At 35.6% G+C, this 20,140-nt stretch overlaps 1 protein-coding gene across 10 annotated transcripts in view; it reads right to left on the reverse strand.

Moving 5' to 3' along the window:
- The window catches only part of MNS1 (meiosis specific nuclear structural 1), a 98,762-nt gene that overhangs the window by 19,015 nt on the left and 59,607 nt on the right, over window positions 1-20,140 (reverse strand). For 8 of the 10 annotated variants that reach the window (XM_045529838.1, XM_045529872.1, XM_045529865.1 and 5 more), the window contains 2 exons: window positions 13,954-14,175; window positions 4,619-4,746 (listed from right to left, as the gene is read on the reverse strand). In XM_045529838.1, coding sequence (XP_045385794.1) covers window positions 4,619-4,746; window positions 13,954-14,055 — 230 coding nt within the window. In that variant the 5' untranslated portion in view covers window positions 14,056-14,175. Of the gene's footprint in view, window positions 1-4,618; window positions 4,747-13,953; window positions 14,176-14,906; window positions 15,042-16,760; window positions 17,152-20,140 lie in introns of those variants that run through there. The other 2 variants (XM_045529892.1, XM_045529817.1) reach the window with 2 other exon arrangements.

The following is a 20,140-nucleotide window of genomic DNA, read 5'->3' on the forward strand; positions in this document are numbered from 1 at the left end:
TTCATTCATAATGTAGCATGTATCAGAACTTCATTCCTTTTTATAAAAGAATGATAGCCCATTGGATGTACATACTCCATTTTGTTTATCCACTCATCTGTTGATGAACACTCAGGTTGTTTCCACCTTTTGCCTATTGTAAATAATGCTGCACTGACAACTGGCATACAAGTATCCATTTGAGTCTCAGCATTCAATTCTTTTGTATATATACCTAGGAGTAGAATTAATTCTATGTTTTAACTTTTTCCTACAGTGCCTGTATCATTTTTCATTCCTACCAGCAAAGTCTGAGAGCTCCCATTTCTGCACTTTCTTACTAACACTTGTTATTGTCCACCGATTTTATTAAACTAGTCTATTAGGTGTGAAATGGTATCTTGTGGTTTTGATTTGCATTTCCCTAATGACAAATAATGGTGAGTTATCTTTTCATGTGCTTATTTGCCCACTGTCCATCTTCTTTGCAGAGATGTCTAAGTTTTTTGCCCATTTTTGAATCACGTTGTTTTTTTGTTGTTGTTGACTTGTAGGAGTTCTTCATATATTCTAGATTTTAAATCCTTATCGGATACAATTTGTTCTTCTGGCCTAAATGAGTTCTGAGCTAGGTGAAACAAAGATGAGTGCCTTGTGTCAGTCCTTCAGGTAGCCCCAAGGTCGGTTAGAATAGACATACATAACAATTTGTGAATAAGGTCTTCTTTGCTCCTCCTGAACCAGGAACCAGGGTCCCATACTGGGAATATGGCTGCCTGCCTCTAAGCTGGGAGGAGATGGGGCATGGGCAAGTAAAAACACCACAAAGCTTTCCTACCATTTTTAGGTTGCCCTTTTCTTGATTCAGCATTTGCTTGGTTGCTGTAAATCTTTTGGTGTTGTCTAGAATTCTTAAAAATTGGTTCTGACAGTTTCTGTTTGTTTTCTGATGTTTCTGGTGGGGGAAATGGGGAGGGGGAGATACAGGAGTTTGGAGCTGCGTACTCTGCTATTTTGCTAATGTCAGTCTAATCCAACAACTTTTACTGTTGGTATTTTCACTGTCATTCAGTTAAAAATACTTTTGATTACAGACCCCAACTTGACAATTTTTCAGCTTTATAAAGGTGCAAAAGCCATATGCATTTAGTATGTTCCTTACTTACAATGGGATTATGTCCCAATTAAATTTAAAATACTGTAAATTGACTTACAATATTTTCAACTTATAATGGGCTTTTCAGTATATCACCTCATCATAAGTCAAGGAGCGTCTGCCTGTGTGAAATGTGTCCACCAGGGAAGCTCATTAGACATTCAGTGCCCAGGGTTTTTACTGGGGGCTAGTCACTTAGGCATCCTCTGCCTAGCATGTACCAATATTCCAGACTCCCAGAAGGAAAACAGGTGTTCAGCATAAACTATATTGTTTTCACAGTTTAAGCTCAGTGAGTCACTCTTAGCAGTTAAGGTGGTGGAAAGCTTCTCAAAATCCAAGTTTCCCAATGCCAGCCAAGGACTCAACTTGCAAGCAAGACTTTATAAGGATACCAGTCTAAAGTCTGCTATGTTCTCTCTTTTCTACACAGCCTCTTTGGGAGTCATCATTTCCTATTATCATATTTTCTCTTCTATTAATTTGTCAACTATATATATTCTTTTCTAAATTTTTATTATAGAGATTAGCATGTTTCGTTGTTTCAAGTCTAATAAATGTGTCCATTATTATTTACTGGAAAATAAAAGGTTCTTGACTTTAACTTCATTTATTTACTTCCCATCTCACTTTTGTTTTTTTTAACAATTCACATATTTTAAATCACAAAAGACATTATAAGAAATGTTTTAAATATTCAGATTTCACCTAAATTTACTACACATTTACCTCCTGCAGTACTGAAATTAAGTTTCGGATCAATTTTCTTCTTCTACCTAAGGAAAACTGTTAGTATTTCCTTTAGTGCAGGATTGTTGGTGATCAATCTTCTCTTTTTGTCTGAAAATGTTATTTTATGCTTATTTTTTGACCATCTCATCTATTTTATGTTTATTTTGTATCCATCTCATCTATTTTGTTTTTATGAATTAACAGCTTATCAGTCCAAAACATAACTGTATTGGCATCAGCAAGGAAATGATGATAGCATTAGTAGGGAAAACTGTCTCTATCTCTTCTTTGAGCTGGTTTTTACAGAATTTAAATACAAAATATATATGAGGTACTTGTTTTTGCTTTCATAAAGCTGTGCTAACTATATAATAAATATATTTATAATTAATTGTGTAATTACTTATAATTATTGATTAAAGGATTCCTAAAAATAAGCAGTGAGTTTCCCAACTCCAGTTAAACACAATGCAAAAATTAAATTGTCTTTTAAGTATTTTCTTGGATTATAAAATCATGTGTTCAGAAATCAATTAACCAAAAGAATCTTACGATTTCTGAACTGAAATATTTTCAAAATAAACTTCAAGGATTTTAAAAATTTACCATGCATTTTAAAAATGAATTTCTCTTAAAGAACCTAATCTTAATATAGGTGATTTTGAATTACTTAGGATACATTTTAAGCACCACAGGAAACAGTTCCCTGAATTTAGACTTGCCAATTTGCAGATGAATACACCAATTTGAAAAATGGTCCATTTCTGCATGTCAGTCAAAATTTTAGCATGGCTTATGCACAAAATAAACTCTTAGCAATTTTGACACTGCTGGAAGTATGAGCATCATACTCAATTTGAAAGAGTACTAAACGGAATGACTTTTGTCTTAAGTTTGAAGAACATTTTCACAAGGTATAGAATTTTGAATGAGCTGTAATTTTCTTTTGGCTCTTTAAATCTATTATCTCCTAGTTTCCACTGTTTCTATTCAAAACTCAGTCATAGTTCTTATTGTTGCTTCTTTGAAAGTAATAGTTTGTTTTGTCTGGCTGCTTTTATTATTTTCTATATTGTCAGATTCCAAAAGTTTGACTAAGATGAGTATAGGTATAGTTTTCATTATTTAATTTGTGGCTTTATGTCTTTTATCATTTTTGCAAAATTCTTGGACAGTATCTCATCAAATAATACTTCTGTATCATTCTTTTTCACCTCTGCTACCAGGAATAAAATTGTACATCTGTTAGAACTTTCCACCATAGTCCATAACTCAAATTTTAAATTTTCATCTGTATACTTCTATCCTTTTCTCTCTCCATGTTTTATTCCTAAGTATTTTTCACCAACCTGTTCACAAATTTTCCATTCATCTATGTCTGTCTAATAAAACTAATTAAATTCTGTATTATTGAAGCAAAACACACACTAAAGTGCACAAATCTTAAGTGTACAGCTTATAGAATGCTATTGAACACACTGCCATCAGCCAAGCTTATCAGCCAAGCTCTGCCTCACTTAACTTTCAACTCACATACTTTTGGAATCAGCAGAAACTTCCCAGGGAAATTCAGCTACAAATGCCAGACTCACCATTCTGGTTTCCTTCCTCTCTCAGATATTAATTTTATACTTTCTCCAGACTTTCTTTTCTCAGAGAGAACACTTATCTGAATTACCTAGTCTGCTATTGCTAGAAGTGAAAAGCTCTTCTATTTAACTCTTATTATCACTGAATTAGACAAAGACATGATGAAATATTTATTTCATCTTCAGATGACATAAAACTATGAGTGATAGCTAATGATGACTGGAGAATTAGGGTCTCCAAAAAGATTTAATGGTTTGTGACTAGAACAATAGGCAGATTTAGCAGTACTTCAGTATTTTTTTCTAAGGATCAGTAATCTCTTAGAGAATCTGATTAAAGCTGTGCAGCCAGAAATTAAACTACACAAGTACAGAATGGGCATTTACTTGGCCTGAGTTTTAATGAACAGTGTGACTCAGCTGCCCCTGTAATTTGATCTTAGGCAAGATTAAGAAACATTTTAGAACAAAGTAATTAATAGTACTACCATTTGGAGTACTTAGACAATATTTTGTTAAGGAACACTAATAATCTAAACTACATCTATTGAAGAAAGTAGGATAGTGAATAAACTTGAAGCCATGATGTGTAAGAAACAACTGAAGGAACAAGAGATATTTAACTCACAGAAGAAAACATTTAGTGGGTTCATGTATATGAAAGGACATCCTAAAGAAGATAGATGTATGGAAATTACGGGGGAATTAATTTTAAAATGGGGGGGAAAGATTATTTAACATTAAGGCAAATGAAAAAGTAAGTTCCTACTGTAATTACTAGAGATGTTGAAACACACGCTGAGCTTCCAGAAATACTGTAAGAAATTTATGTAGGGGTGTAAAATTAAATTAGTTATCACTAAGGTTTCTCTTAAGACTAGGATTCCACAAATCCATGTTTTATAAGAGGTTGTTTAAAAATTGACGTTTAAAGAGCAGAGGAACTGATATTTATTTGTCACTGTAAATATTAACACTTCTATGAATACAACTTCATTTCTCAAATGAGTATTTATAGGATTTAAAGCAATAAGTATTTCCAGGCAAAATATTACCTAAGTGTAATGATATAAACAAAGAAATTTCACTTTCAGGTGCTAAGAATTACATAGAAGTTTAAAGACAAAAACTAAATAAATAAAAGTTATAGAAACCAAGATACCTGTTTTCTCTTACTTGTTGCCTCATCTTTTCATCTTTTAGACTTTCATGTTTTAGTTTTGCCAATTCCATCGCCAGTTTTTCCTCTTGTTCAAGCTGGAGTTCCCGCAATCTCTTGTTTTCTTCTGCCTGAATAAAAAAGATTACCTTTAGTTATTTGTCTTCCAGAATCAGATTTTTTTTCCATCAAGATTGAATTTATTTTATCAGAAAACCATTATAAATGCCTTAAGACCAATGATCAACTATTTATCTTTTATTTTAAAATATATTATTTCAATAATACTTTTTCAAATATTTTATCATGGAAAATTTCAAATATCACCAATAGTAAAAAGAATATTAAAATATACCCTTAGGTACCCATCACCCATCTTTTAAAAAAATTATCAACATTCTGCCAATATTTTTACTCTACCTTCCATTCCACTTTTTTCCTTGTTCTCTTTTTACTAGAGTATTTTAAAACAAATTCTAGACACGTCATTACCATTTAAACAATTTAGTATGAATCTCTACCTGATCAGAATTTATTTTTATATAACAATCATGCTATTAACATATCTAATTAGCAATAACTTCTTAGCAACATCTAAATGCCCTGTTCATAATTAAGTTTCCCCAATGTCTCAAAGATGCTTTTGTTTAGTTGGTTTGTTCAAATCAAAATTCAAACAACATTCACATATTGTATCTAGTTATTATTTATCTCAAGTCTCTTTATATTCTATCATGGTCACCTCCAACCCCCACTATACACATATATTTTTTTCCCAAGCCATTTATTTGTTGTAGAAATTAGAACATACGTCTTATTAGAATGTTCCACATTCTACATTTGACTGATTGCTTCCCCAGGATATAACTTAACTTGTTTTCTGTTTATATTTCCTGTAAAATGGTAGACAAGATCTAGAGACTTGATTAAACTCTGTATTTAAGAACATGAAAAGATATTCAACATCATTAGCCATCAGGAAATGCAAATTAAAGGTACGAGATATCACTACATACCTACTGGATTGGCTAAAATAAAAAACAATAATGATACCAGATGCTGGTGAGAAACACTTTTACATTGCTGAGTAGGAATGTAAAATGGTACGGCCACTCTAGAAATCAGTTTGGTAGTTTGTTATAAAGCTAACATGCAATTACTATACAACTCAACAATTGTACTCTTAAGGATTTATCCCAGGGAAATGAAAATTTATGTTTATTTAAAAACACCCAAATGTTTACAGCAAATTTATTCATAATAGCAACACTGTAAATACTCTAAACATCCTTCATCATGTATATAGTCAAATAAACTGTGACACATCGATACTATGAAATACTAATTAGCAATAAAAAGGAATGAAGCAATAAAAAATGATATAAAGCTGGCCATTAGTGGCTCATGCTTTTAATCCCAGCACTTCATGAGGCTGAGGCTGGAGGACTGCTTGAGGCCAGGAGTTTGAGACCAGCCTGGACAACATAGGGAAACCTCCCTACAAAAAAAATTTAAAAATTAGCCGGACATGGTGGTGCACACCTGTAGTCCTAGCTATTCAGGAGACTGATGCAGGAGGACTGCTTGAGCCCAAGACTTCAAGGCTGCAGTGAGCTACGATCACACCATTGCTCTCCAGCCTGGGCAACAGAGCAAGACCCTGTCTCAAAAAAAAAAAAAAAAAAAAATACAAGCAACAACTTGGATGAATCTCCAGGAATTAAGCTGAGTGAAAAAAGCCAATCTCAAAAGGTTACACATTGTTTGATGTCATTTATATAACATTCTTGGAAGATGTTCTTTTTTAAAAATTGAGATCTAATTCACATAGTATAAAATTCACCTTTCACAACTCACAACAGTGATTTTGCATATTCACAATGTTGTGGAACCACCACTACTATCTAGTTCTAGAACTTTAAAAAAATACTTTATTTTTTGCAGTTTTGGGTTCACAGCAAAATTGAGCAGAAAGTACAGAGTTCCCACATATCCACTGTCTCCACACATGCGTAGCCTCTCCCACTATCAACCTTTCCCATTACAGTGGTACATTGTTACAATCAATAAACCTCCATGTACATTACATAAACCTACACATCATTATCACCCAAAGTTCACAGTTTACGTTAGGGTTCACTCTTGGTGTTGTACATTCTATGGGTTTTGACAAATGCATAATTACATGTATCTACCATAAGAGTACCATACAGATACCATCCTAAAAATCCTTTGTGCTCTGTTGACTCAACTCTCCCTCCCCTAATCCCTGAGAACTACTGATCTTTGTACTATTTCCATAGTTTTTCCTTTCCTAGAATATCACATAGTTGGAATTATACAGAATGTAGCCATTTTGGACTGGCTTCTTTCACTGAGTAATATGCATTTAAGGTTCCTCCACATTTTTTCATGGCTTGATAGCTCATCTGATTTTAGCAGTGAATGACAGAGAAACCATTGTTTGGATGTACCACAGTTTATTTATCAATTCACCTACTGAAGGACATCTTGGTTGCTTCCAAGTTTTGGCATTTATGAATAAAGCTGTCATATATTTTTATACATGCTATAGAGATATATATATGATTGTGTATATGCTATATAGAGAAGACCTGTATGCACGTTTTTGTATGGACATAAAATTTCAACATCCCAGAACATTTTTATCACCCCAAAAGAAACCTATACTTATACTACTATGTTAGTAGTAACTCACCATCCTCTCACCTTTACCCCTAGACCCTGGCACCCACTAATCTACTTTCTGTCTCTATGGATTTGCCTATTCTTGATATTTCACATAAATGAAATAATACAATATGTGGCCTTTTGTATATGGCTTCTTTTACTTAGCATTATGTTTTCAAGGCTCATCCATGTTGTAGCATGTATCAGTAATTCATTCCTTTCTATGGCTATATAATATTCCATAGTATAGATCTAACATATTTTGCACTTTTGGGGCATCATGAATAATGCTGTTATGGACATTTGTGTATAAGTTTTTATATATAGACATGTTTTCAATTCTTTTGGGTATATGCTTAGGAGCAGAAATGCTGAGTAATACAGTAACTATGTTTAAATTTTTGAGGAACTATCAAAACGTTTTCCACAGTCACTGCACCATCTTACATTTCCACTAGCAATGTACAAGGGTTTAACATTCACCATATCTTTGCCAACATTTATTTTCTGTTTTTGTTTTATCTTTTATTACAGCAATCCTCATGTGTCTGAAGTACTATCTCATTGTGGGTTTGATTTGCATTTCCCTAATAATTTATGATATTGAACATCTTCTTTGTGCTCATTGCTCATTTGTATATCTTCTTTGGAGAAATGGTTATTGAAATTCTTTTTTTTCGTTTTTTGTTGACTTGTATATATAACATTTTTGAAATGACAAAATTACAGAAATAAAGAACAGATTAGTGGTTACCTGGCTTAGGGATGGGTAGAGATAGACAGGAAACAGATGGGTATACTTATAGAACTATGCTATGTCTTGACCATGGTGTCTTATGTATAAGCCTACCCATGTGACAAACTGTATAGAACTAAACACACACACGAGCACAAAATGGGAAATCTAAACAAGATTGGTAAATTGAATCATTGTCAATATTTTGTCTGAGATACTGTACTATAGTTTTGTAAGATGTTGCCACTGGGAGACAATAGGTACAGGGTGTATAGGATCACTGTGCATTATTTTCTTACTGAATATGAATCTACACTTATTTCAAGAAAATTTTAAATTAAAAAAAGCAAGTGCCGGTGAGTACACAAAGCAACTGGAATTCTCATATATTACTTGAGGAAAAGCAAAATAGTACAGCAACTTTAGAAAATGGTTTGATTGTTTCTTATAAAATGAAACATACCACTACCACATGATCCTGCCATCCTGCTCCCAAATATCTACCCAAGGGGAATGAAAATTCATGTTCACACACGAGTGTGTAATCAAATACTTATGGCAGCTGTAGTCATAATCACCAAAAACTGGAAACCACCCAGATTTTTTTCAACCTGTGAATGGATAAACAAACTTTGGTACAACCATAGAATGGACTACTACTATACTATTCCACAATTAAAAGTATCGATTCATGCAACAACATGGAATCTTAAGCTTGTTTTGCTAACTAAAAGAAGCCAGACCCAAAAGGCAACACTATTGTATAACTCTATTTCTATGACACTGTGGAAAAGGCAAAACTATTGGGACAAAAAGAAATAAATGGTTTCCAGGGATTGGGACACGGAGCAGTTGACTATAAAGGGGCAGCTTGAGGGAATTTGCGCTTGACAGAATTGTTTTCCATGACATTGTTATGGCAGAAAATCTATGCATTTGTCAAAAATCCATAAAACTGTACATCACAAGGAATACATTTTTTTTTTCAGAGATAGGATTTAGCTCTTTTGCCCAGGCTAGAGTGCAGTAACACAATCATAGCTCACTGTAACCTCCAACTCCTGGGCTCAAGCAATCCTCCTCTTGCCTCAGCCTCCCAAGTAGCTAGGACTACAGGTGTGCGCCACTGTGTCCAGATAATTTTTTAATTTTTTGTACAGACAAGGTCTTGTTATATTGCCCAGGCTGATCTCGAACTCTTGGCCTCAAGTGATCCTCCTGCCTCAGCTGCCCAAAGTGCTGGGATTATATGTGTGAGCCACCACACCCCGCCCAGAATGCATTCTATAATATGCAAATTTAAGAAGAAATCAACCAGTACATCCACACCATGCACTCCTACTCAGCAATAAAAAGAAATGAATACACCCAACATGGATGAATCTCCAAGGCATTTTGCTGAGTGAAAAAAGCCTATTCAGAAGATCACAAGACATGATTCCACATATATATGGAATCACACACATGATTACACTTATAAAACATTTTTGAAATGACAGAATTATAGAGATGAGAAAAAAATTAGTGATTGCCAGGCAGAGTAGAGGTTGAAGAGAGTGGGTATTACTAAAATTGGGTAGCATGAGTAAGATCTTAGTGGTAACAGTTTGGTATCTTGATTGAGGTGGTGGTTACACAAATCTACACATGTGATAAAATAACACAAGAATATACATACCTATTGTACCAATGTCATTTTCCAGGGTTTGATAGTGTACTACAGTTATGTAAGATATAACTGTTGGGAAAAACTGGCCAATGGTACAGTTAACCTCCCCATATCATCTTTGTAACCTCCTGAGAATCTATACTTTTTTCAACATTAAAACATTATTTCAACAGTAAAACCTCAGTAAAAAGGGGCACACTTAATACAGATCTCAGTTGCTATATATTATTCTTCAATAAAAGGAATCAAGTCTCCTTGGAGAAATGGTTGATTTTAAGGTAAGGAAAGAATAAGCTGAATCCAGAACATCTTATGGTGCCAGAGCAAGTAAACACTTAAAAAAAAAAAATGTGGGAGAATGTCAGAAGGGCACAGAAGAAAAGCAACCTGAGTTTCCAATGGCCAAAACTGGAACAACCTGAGCAACAAAATAAATAACAATAGTACTAGATTATAAGCAAAAGAAAAAAATATCAAGGAATACATATTGATTATACACATAAATAACTCAATAAATATGTGGGAGAAGGGACAACTCTTATAGAAGAATTCCAATTAATAAAGAAGGAATGAGACAAATAGAAAATTACCATTAGAACTCCATAGTAATAATTACTGAAAGCAACATTCACCAATGAATGCTAATATTAGTGGGGTAAAGTTTAAACAGAAACAGGATATTCACAGTCTCAAAGTACCTCCTTCAACGTATTTAGTAATTACAAAGTGAAAAACAGTAACTTTACAGAGGAAAAACCTGGCAGATACCCTCTTAACCAAATGTTCAAGGTCAGTGTCAAGGATAACACATACTGAGATTATCTATCCCCTGATAAGATGCAGGAAAAGAGCATTAAGGTCTCCAATCAGTTAACTTTGGGTTAGTCAGAAGGGAGATTCTCTTGGGTGGGCCTAACCTAATCAGGTGAGCCCTAAAAATGACAAGGAATACCTAAAATCACTCCCCAGGGAGCCTTAGGGAAGCAAATTGCCATGTGGCAGGGAATGTTAGTGACCCATGGGAGATGAGGGCCTCGGTCCTACAACTGTTAAGAAAATTAATTCTGCTGACAACTTAAATAAATTTAGAAGAGCACCTGAACTTCAGATGAGAATGCATGTCAGCCAATGCCTTGATTTCAGCCTTGTGAGACCAAGTAGAGAACCCAGCTACACCACACCTAGATTTCTGACCTGCAGAAACTGTGAGATAATAAATGCATGTTGTTTTAAGCTGCTTGCTGTAGTAAACTGTTATGCAGCAATAGAAAACTATTAATACTACAACAACTGAACTGTACTCTTCAAAACTGTTAAGGTCATGAAAGGGAAAAATGAAGAACTCTCACAGACCAGAAGAGACAAAGATTGGAGGAGACTAAGGAAACATGACAACTAAACGCAATTTGTGATCTTGGAACAACAACAACAAAAAGACATTAGTGGAAAAATTGATGAAAACTGAATAAATCCCAAAGTTTAGTTAACAGTAGTATATCAAACCTAATTTCACTTTGATAACTTTTCCATGATTTTCATCTTTCTATATAAGATGTTAAGAAGTCAGGTGAAGGGTATACAAGAATCCTCTACACTATTTTTACAACTCTCCTATAAATCTAAACTTATTTCAAAATAAAAAGTTAAAAATAAACATATTTCTAAGTTTTGTCCACTGAAAAGACCAGGAAGCAATGATAACCCAAGAATAAAGAGTGTACCTAGTACCCAAGTTGTCTTTAGATATTATTTCCACTAAATGATAATAGAGCTCCTCAGCACAATGGCTGATTCCAGGTGTATGGCAAGAAATATATTAGATGAGCCTTGTATTAGTAAGGATTCTCCTGAGAAAGTGATTATGGAGGTAGGAAAGCTCCAAGATCTGCAGGGTGAGTTGGAAAGCTGAACAGCCAATGGTTTAGTTCCAGTCAGAATCCAAAAGCCAAGAACCAGTAGAACTGATGGTGAGGTTCAAAGGCCAGCAGCCTCAAGACCCAGGAAAAGTCAACACTTCAGTTTGAGTTCAAAGACAGGAAAAAAGCAGATGTTTCAATTTAAAGGCAGTCAGGCAGGAAGAATTGTCTCTTATTTAGGGAAAGGTCACCTTTTTGTTCTATTCAGGCCTTCAACTGATAGGATGAGGCTCATCCACATTATGAGGGTAATCTGCTTTACTCAGTCTACTGATTTAAATGCTAATCTCATCCAAAAACACCCTCACAGAAACAACCAGAATGTTTTATCAAATAACTAGGCACCCCACGGCCTAGTCAAGTTGACATATCAAATTAACCATCACAAGCCTGGAACAATTTGTTTTAACAGAAAGCAAGGAAGGTATCAAAAATCAAGGAAGTCTTGTCAAAAGGACACAGAAGCAATATAAAAAGTCATCCAGTGGCCAAGAATGGGATAATTCTGTGCATCCAAAAAAAAATTAAATGCAATTAATTTAAGAATATGAAGATCCATGAATCCATAATGATACTTTTAAAAACAGAAGAAGTCAAAAACTAAAGAAAATTAAAAAACCACAACAAAGGCAGACACCAATGGAAGTAGGGTACACTCTATACTCTGAAAATTATCTATTTATCTCCCTTCTCCATAAGAACAATAATCCTAGTTGATGAGGAAAAGTTCTTTACACAGGAATTTCAGCTAATTAAATGTGAAAGAATAATGGTATTAGAAAATCAGTGTTTTGCAACCCCTAATGAAAGAAAAGATTCTTTTGTGAAACCACAGATGAAAATTTGAAGGAAACCTTTACAGTGGAGGAAACAGGCTGTCTCACTAAACCCAATGATCAACACTGGCATTATTAAAAGTGGAACAACCAGACCTCATGTGTCCCCTGATGTGAAACAATGACAAGGACAGCATCACCTATGCAGTATTCTTGCCAAAAAATTGGACCTCAATCTAATCACATTATTTAGGGCTAAGTCCCATTTACAGGAAATATAAGGGATGGGGGAACAAATTACAGGAACCATAAGAAAGCAAACAGATAAATTCAGAATGTGGGATATTCTATAAAACAACTGGTCTACTTTCTTTTAACAAGTTAAAAACATGAAGTCAAAAAAACAAAGGATGAAGTAGGGGTTGTTTTACATTAAGAAAGACTTAACAGACATAATCAAATACATTGTATAAACTTTAGATCCCAGTTAAAACAAACCAATTATAAAAGATTTCTGACACAACCACAGAAATCTGTTTATGGAATGAGTGAGGTAATGGCATTATGGTACTCCCTGTAAGAAAACATCCATATTTCACTAGGTGCATACTGAAGTATGCAGGATAGAGTTAGTATGATATCTGGGATTTTCTTTAAATTAAACAATAAAAAGAATGGAAAAATTGAATCCCTAGGATCTGCTTGCTCAGAATTAAAAAATCATGTCTAAGCTTTTGGAATTTGGAACACAGAGGGATGGATACCACTTTTAAAATTTGCTTTTGTTATTCCCCATATTCCATAAAATGTTGAACAGATAGCAGGCACTCAAAAACTACTGAAATATCAGAAAACCCTTTTCATTATGAGAATTCATTTCTTTCATATATCTCACTTTTCAGTTTCCCTTTTTCTACCACTCTGATCCCTTAAAATATTTAGAAATTCCATTGAAAAATTATCCCTATATTCAGGAGTTATATACATATAGATATTACTTGAATTTTTCAAGGCAGTTTCTCAAAAAAATGAATAAATTTATACATAAACACAAGTATCCATTTTCTACTACTTAGTAATGTATGTGTTTAATTTCAATAAGTTAAAAAAAAGGCATTCTTAAATTTTTGTCTTTAGAAATTTGTGGAAGTTAATAATTATGGATTTCACATTTACATTAAAAAAAACCCCAAGTGCTTATTCTATTCCAGGCACCATCCCAAAGGGATTTGCATGTATTAACTCATTATTAAAACAATCCTAAGTAAGATGTATTAATACTATTACTATTCTGCATTTGACAGATGAAGCATACAAAGTAGACCCAACTTATTTCAAGGTTCTGCAGCTAAGATACAGCAATGCTAAGACTCAAAGGCAGTATAGCTCCAGAAACCCCATTCTTTCCTGTACACTGAGGTGACTCACAATGAAGCATCCCTTACCTGATGCTGCTGTCCATCTACTAAATTCTAGTGTTAGCAGCTGGCTTCCATCATTTCCAAGGTGCAAATGAAGAAAAAAACGAAACAATGACTAATAAAACTTACCTTTTGAATGGCCTCTTCCATATCCAACTCAAATTGTTCATCTTGTAATAATCTGAGGAATCTCTTGCATTCAACATGGTTATCATTTTTATTCCGCACCATTTGATTCCTGATTTGACTGTTTATGTTTTTTAGTGCTTGGACATGCAATGTTTTGCGGTAGTTTTCATCTACTGATTTCTGATGCCTTTCACTAAAGCTCAAAGTTCTCCTTTTGGAAGCCTATAATGGGGGGGAAAAAGCATGCATACTTCAATATTCCAAAATCTAATTTTTTAAAATATATTGATGTAACTCCCAGTAACAAATGATACAAAGGGTCTTTGGCTTCCTTCCTAAATCCAGAGTATACCTAATAAAGAGTAAAGTGGTAGACGAATATATTGATATATCAATTAAATAGGTACTAATACTAGTCCCTGTTTTATAGATGAGGCATGGAAAGTAAGAGTAACTTAACCCAAGGTTCCGCAGCTAATACACAGCGGTACTAGGATTCAAAGATATGCAATGGTACTCTACAGACCCAGCTTTTTACCACTACCCAGGGGATTCCTCTTCTCCTCATTCCACCCACCACCACCACAACCACCACCTGCCCCCTCCCCCGGGGCCAGAGAACGCCGGTCAGATTTTCCTAACATAAATGTAATTAAGTCAACCCGCTGCTACTTATTCATTCGCTCTCTCCTAGACTTCTATAGTCACTCGTGTGTTCAGAGGTTCTGTCGGGCAGATTTCAAGATGTATCTAATACACTATGGAGAAAATACAGAAAAGGCTGGAAACCACCGCGAGCTTCCCTTAAATAACAGCACCTGAGGCCTCGAAAAGCAAATAAAAGTTTCGCACTTAATTCTCGGATTAGGCACTTCAAATCCTGTTTTAGAAGCAGGCGAGCTCTAAACTATAATTAAATCAAAAAATAGTTTCCAGTCTCCCGCCTGGCTCACCATCCTAGCTGACGAAAAGCGCCCCTCTCCGGCTCGGGCGGCCACCCCCTCTCCAGGCAAACGCAGTCAGTCTCCCGGGGCGTGAAGGAGCCGCTCCCGGCTGCGCCCGCTCTGGTGTTTGCGCCGCGTCCCGGCAACCGACGCCGCGCGCCGCCAGCCCGACCAGCGCCAACCCGCGCAGGGCGTGGCCTCCCATTGGACGCGGAGAGATCCAATCGGCATTGAGCTTCTTAGGCGCCCGGCGGGAGGGCTGGCTCTATAGGCCTAAACTAGAAAGGCGGGAAGTTCAGGTCCGGTGTCCTGACGCAAGCCCTGCAGTCTGCTGGGGAGCAGATTTCCCCCAGCACCTAACTCTGTGGTTTAGGTGGGCTTGGGAGCCAAGTTGAGGCCTGTGGAAACTAAGTACAAAGGAATACACAAGCTACTGCCCACTCACGGAGCATCCTGCCCTCTCAATGTCTATTCCGCTAGGGCTGATGGCTTTCTTTCATCCTCAGCAGTAAGAGTCTCAGGTTGCTATGGTCTGAGACGCGAGAAATGACCACCTAAAGACCGAATTGAGCCAAACCTGAAGTCTTTATTAGCTGGCCAGCGACTATCCCCTGCACCGCCAAAGGCGGCGGCACAGAGAGTAGCGCCTAACCGGAAAAGAAGGGTTTTCATACTGTTCTACATCGGGTCTTATGTGACTCTGAGTATACAAGGTGGAGCCAGTTTTGCAATAAATTCCATTACCAGGGGGCCTGGGACCTGCCTCAGACCACCTGTTTTGATTACACTCTATACACAAGTGAGTTTACAGAAGCAGATAGCATCAGTTAAGGAACACTTCTCAAGCATAGTAAAATTTAACCTGTATACAGCTGGAGGATTTTAAACAATCAGTTACAAGTTAATTACTTTGTTTTCCATTTTACAGGGTATATTTTCTTTCTGTACATAGGTCATGCAGCCATGAGTCATCTACAGCCACAGCCAAAATGGCTGAACTATAGCTAACTGGCCAGCTGTAGGCCCTGGATTTGCTGTATAGGCCGTTACAAGGTCACCATCCCCCTTACTGGGTTACTGTGAGACACTGTGGGTTGCCCGTACTTCCAGGAGCTTTCACCTCAACACTCGCAGAAGCCGTTGGTAAACTTTGGGAATGAAATGTATGAGCCACATAAATCTTACTCAGCTATGTGGTCCAGGTACCAATAAGAGAGCAGATTAGATGATTATAGTGTTTTTCCTTTCTAGCATTTCTTTAGGATTCTTAGAATTTCTGTCCTTCTAATTATATTATCCAGTTTTTTCTTCAGCTTGTCCACATTTTCCAGCCTTTAGCATATTAATCATAGTTATTTTAAATTTCCGTCTAATAGTCCTCAAATGTGTCATATCTGAATTGGGTTCTAACACTTACTTTGTCTTTTGGACTATTTTTCTTGCCTTTTAGCAACTTGCCTTTAGCTTTGTAGTTTTTTATTGAGAGCTGGACATGATGTATTGGCTAATAGGAACTGAGCCCTTTAGTGGGAGGTTTATATTACATGGCTAGGAGCTGGGCTGTGTTGAATGTTTGCTGTAGCTGTAGGTACCAGAGGCTTCAAATTGCTCCAGTGTTTTTGTTTTTGTCTATCTTTGTCTTTAGATTTCCTTAAGAATTCCTTGTCAGCTGTAATCTAGTTATATTGAAGCCCTGCTGGTGTGGTGGTAAAGTGTGGGAAAGGGGAAGTGTTCTATCATTTTATTATTAAATATCAGCCTTTTAGTAAGGCTGTGACCTTTACAAGTGTTTCTTAGGTCCCCTCTTACACTTAAGTGAGACAGGAGGGCTACAGGGAGCTGTACTGAAAGAAATGTCCTTACCCCAGGTGGGATAAGTTTCTGATAAAAGCTTTTCTTCTGGAAAGTAGGCTTTTATTGTAAGAAGGCTCTGGATGTATTTCTCAAAGATTATTCTTCCCAACCCCACCATATGTCCCAGAAGATCTTTCTTGATTCTTCACTATGAGAGGCTGGTGGGATTCCTGGAAGTGTGGGGGTTCCCCTTAGAATGTGATCCCCAGTAGTTTCTCTCAAGATAGGCCATACTCAGTCTCCAGCAGCTTTTCAAAGTCCCAATTCAAGTGCTCCTACTAGTTTAGGGCTCCAGTGGCTTCTGCTGCATGTAAGCAGGTCTTATCTGTGACTCACTGTATTCTCCTCTCTTCAGATTTCAGGGTAGTGGTTTATTCTGTGACCTCAGTTCTACGACAGATCCAAGAGAAGTCATTGATTTTTAGTTTGTTAAGCTTTTTTCTGGTCGTAAGAATGGGTGTGGCAACTTCCAAACATTTTACACATCAGAACTGAAACTGGAAGTCCTATTTGTTAATCATCTTTAAGCAGACATATTGCTACAAAAGATGGACTTCAAATTAGAATAACACAAACTAAGGCAAGTTTTACCACTATTTTTTTTTTAAATTTAGTTTTGACAAGATTTCTCTAAACATAACATCTCTAAAATCAGTGTATTTGACTAATTGATCTAATCCATTCTTATTCTTAAACTCTTGCATTTAAAATAGACTTTAGTGGCTAACTTCCCTATGAAATGAACCAGACCAACATCCATCAAAAACAACACTGGAGGAATTTGAAGCTTCTGGCACCTACAGCTACAGCAAACATTAAACACAGCCCAGCTCTTAGCCATATAATATAAAACCTCACACTAAAGGGCTCAGTTCCTATTAGCCAATACATCATGTCCAGTTCTCAATAAAAAACTACAAGGCTAAAGGCAAGTTGCTAAAAGGCAAGAAAAATAGTCTAAAAGACAAAGTAAGCGTCAGAACCCAACTCAGATATGATACATTTGAGGACTATTAGATGGAAATTTAAAATAACTATGATTAGTATGCTAAGGGCTGGAAAATGTGGACAAGATGCAAGAAAAAATGGATAATTAGAAGGACAGAAATTCTAAGAATCCTAAAGAAATGCTAGGAATGAAAACTACTATAATAAATGAAGAATCCCTTAATGGGCTTATCCGTCGATAGACAAGACTGAGGAACCAGTGAGATTGAAGATATGTCCATAGAAACTTCCCAAACTGAAATGCAAAGAGATTAATGTCAAATAAATAACCCTATTGGGCTTTTAGACCTCACTTTAGACTCAAATTCATCTCCTATATTAGAAGAGTAATTTTGGGGGCTAGGGTCAGGGGATTGCCAATGTTTATGTTTTTTAGGGTCTTATTATAAACTGAATTTCCACAACAGTAAAGTTAATTGCAAGGTATTTATAAAACATTTTTAATCAAGGATGCAATGTTATTATACATGCATTTGATCTCCTGTTAGTCTAGCAACCTCCATGGGAACTCTACACAAAATATAGTTTATGCATATTTTCTCATAAAGTAGACTCTAATTAAAATTTTTTCCTGGGATGTCACCAGAAATTTTTGTTTTGAACGGTGAAGTATCCCAAGCATTTAAAGTAGTGCCTGACATATAGTAGGTGCTAAATAAATATTTCCTAAATAAACAGATGCTTAAAATAATACTACCATTAGGCATATGGAGAAAATTCTACCCAGAAACTACTTTGGAGAAATCAATCATCAGTCCAGTTAGAATTTACCAATTTTATTTATTTATATTTTCAAGGAACAAACTTTCAGCTTTATTAAGTTGTTTCTATGCTTTTTCTATTTCCAAGCCCACTGATTTCTGCTTTCACTATCCTTATATGCTTTCTGCTTGCTTTGGATTTAATTTTTTTTTCTTGCTAATTTTTTAAGGTGGAAGCTTAAATTTTTATTTAAGACCATTCCTTTCAAATATAAACATATAGTATTATAAAGTTCCCTCTAACCCCTGCTTTAGCTGCCTCCCACAGATTTTGATGTGTTGTACTTTTGCATTCATTCAATTCAAAATATTCAGACTTCCTTGACCCATGAGTTATTTAGAAGTGTGTTGTAAACTTTCTAAATATTTCAGATTCTCCAGATGTCATTTTGTTATTGATTTCTAATTTAATTCCACTGTGGTCAAAGAACATACTTTGTACGACTTCTATTCTTTTAAATTTGTTGAAGTTTGTTTTATTGGCAGAACAGTCTATCCTGGTGAATAGTTCCACGTGCACTTGAAAAGAATGTGTAATCTGGTGGTGCTGGGTGGGGGTATTCTATAAATGTCAATAAGGTTAAGTAGGTTTAGAATGCTGAAGGTATTCTGTATCCTTACAGCATTTCTATTTGTTTTATCAGTTTTTGAGAGGAGTGTTAAGGTCATCAAACATAATTGTGGGTTTACTTATTTCTATTTTCAGTTCTATCTTTTTTTGCTGTTCTGTTGTTAGGGGTATATACCTCCACAATTATTATTCTATCCTGATAACATTTGATATTAACATTTTGAAATAACCCTCTTTATCCCTGGTAATATTCTTCATTCCGAAGCCTATTTGACATTATTATAGCCACTCCAGCTTTCTTTTAATTAGTTTGTTTAGTATATGTTTCTCCACATTTTTCTTTGAATCATATATGTCTTTATATTTAAAGTAGCTTTCCTATAGATAGTATATAGTTGGGTGTTGCTTTTTTAATTCGACAATCTCTATCTTTTAATTGGTGTGTTTATGCCATTTACATTTAATGTCATTACTGACATGGATGGATAAAAATCTACATTTTGCTAGGTTTTTTTTTTTTTTTTTGAGACAGAGTCTTGCTCCGTTGTCTGGGCTAGAGTGAGTGCCGTGGCATCAGCCTAGCTCACAGCAACCTCAGACTCCTGGGCTTAAGCAATCCTTCTGCCTCAGCCTCCCGAGTAGCTGGGACTACAGGCATGCACCACCATGCCCGGCTAATTTTTTCTATATGTATATATTTTTTTAGTTGGCCAGATAATTTCTTTGTATTTTTAGTAGAGATGGGGTCTCGCTCTTGCTCAGGCTGGTCTCGAACTCCTGACCTCGAGCGATCCACCCGCCTTGGCCTCCCAGAGTGCTAGGATTACAGGCGTGAGCCACCACACCCAGCCTACATTTTGCTAGTTTTAAAATATTTGTTACATCTGTTCTTTGTCTATTTTCTCTTTTAACCTTTTTGGTTATTTTCATGATTCTGTTTTATATTTACTATTGGCTTATTTATGTGTCTTTATTTAATTTTTGAGTGGTTGCCCTAATTTTTACAATGTATAGATTTAAATATTCAAATAATGTAATTCTGCCTCATT

Source organism: Lemur catta, chromosome 1, assembly GCF_020740605.2.
Source record: "Lemur catta isolate mLemCat1 chromosome 1, mLemCat1.pri, whole genome shotgun sequence".
NCBI lineage: Eukaryota > Metazoa > Chordata > Mammalia > Primates > Lemuridae > Lemur > Lemur catta.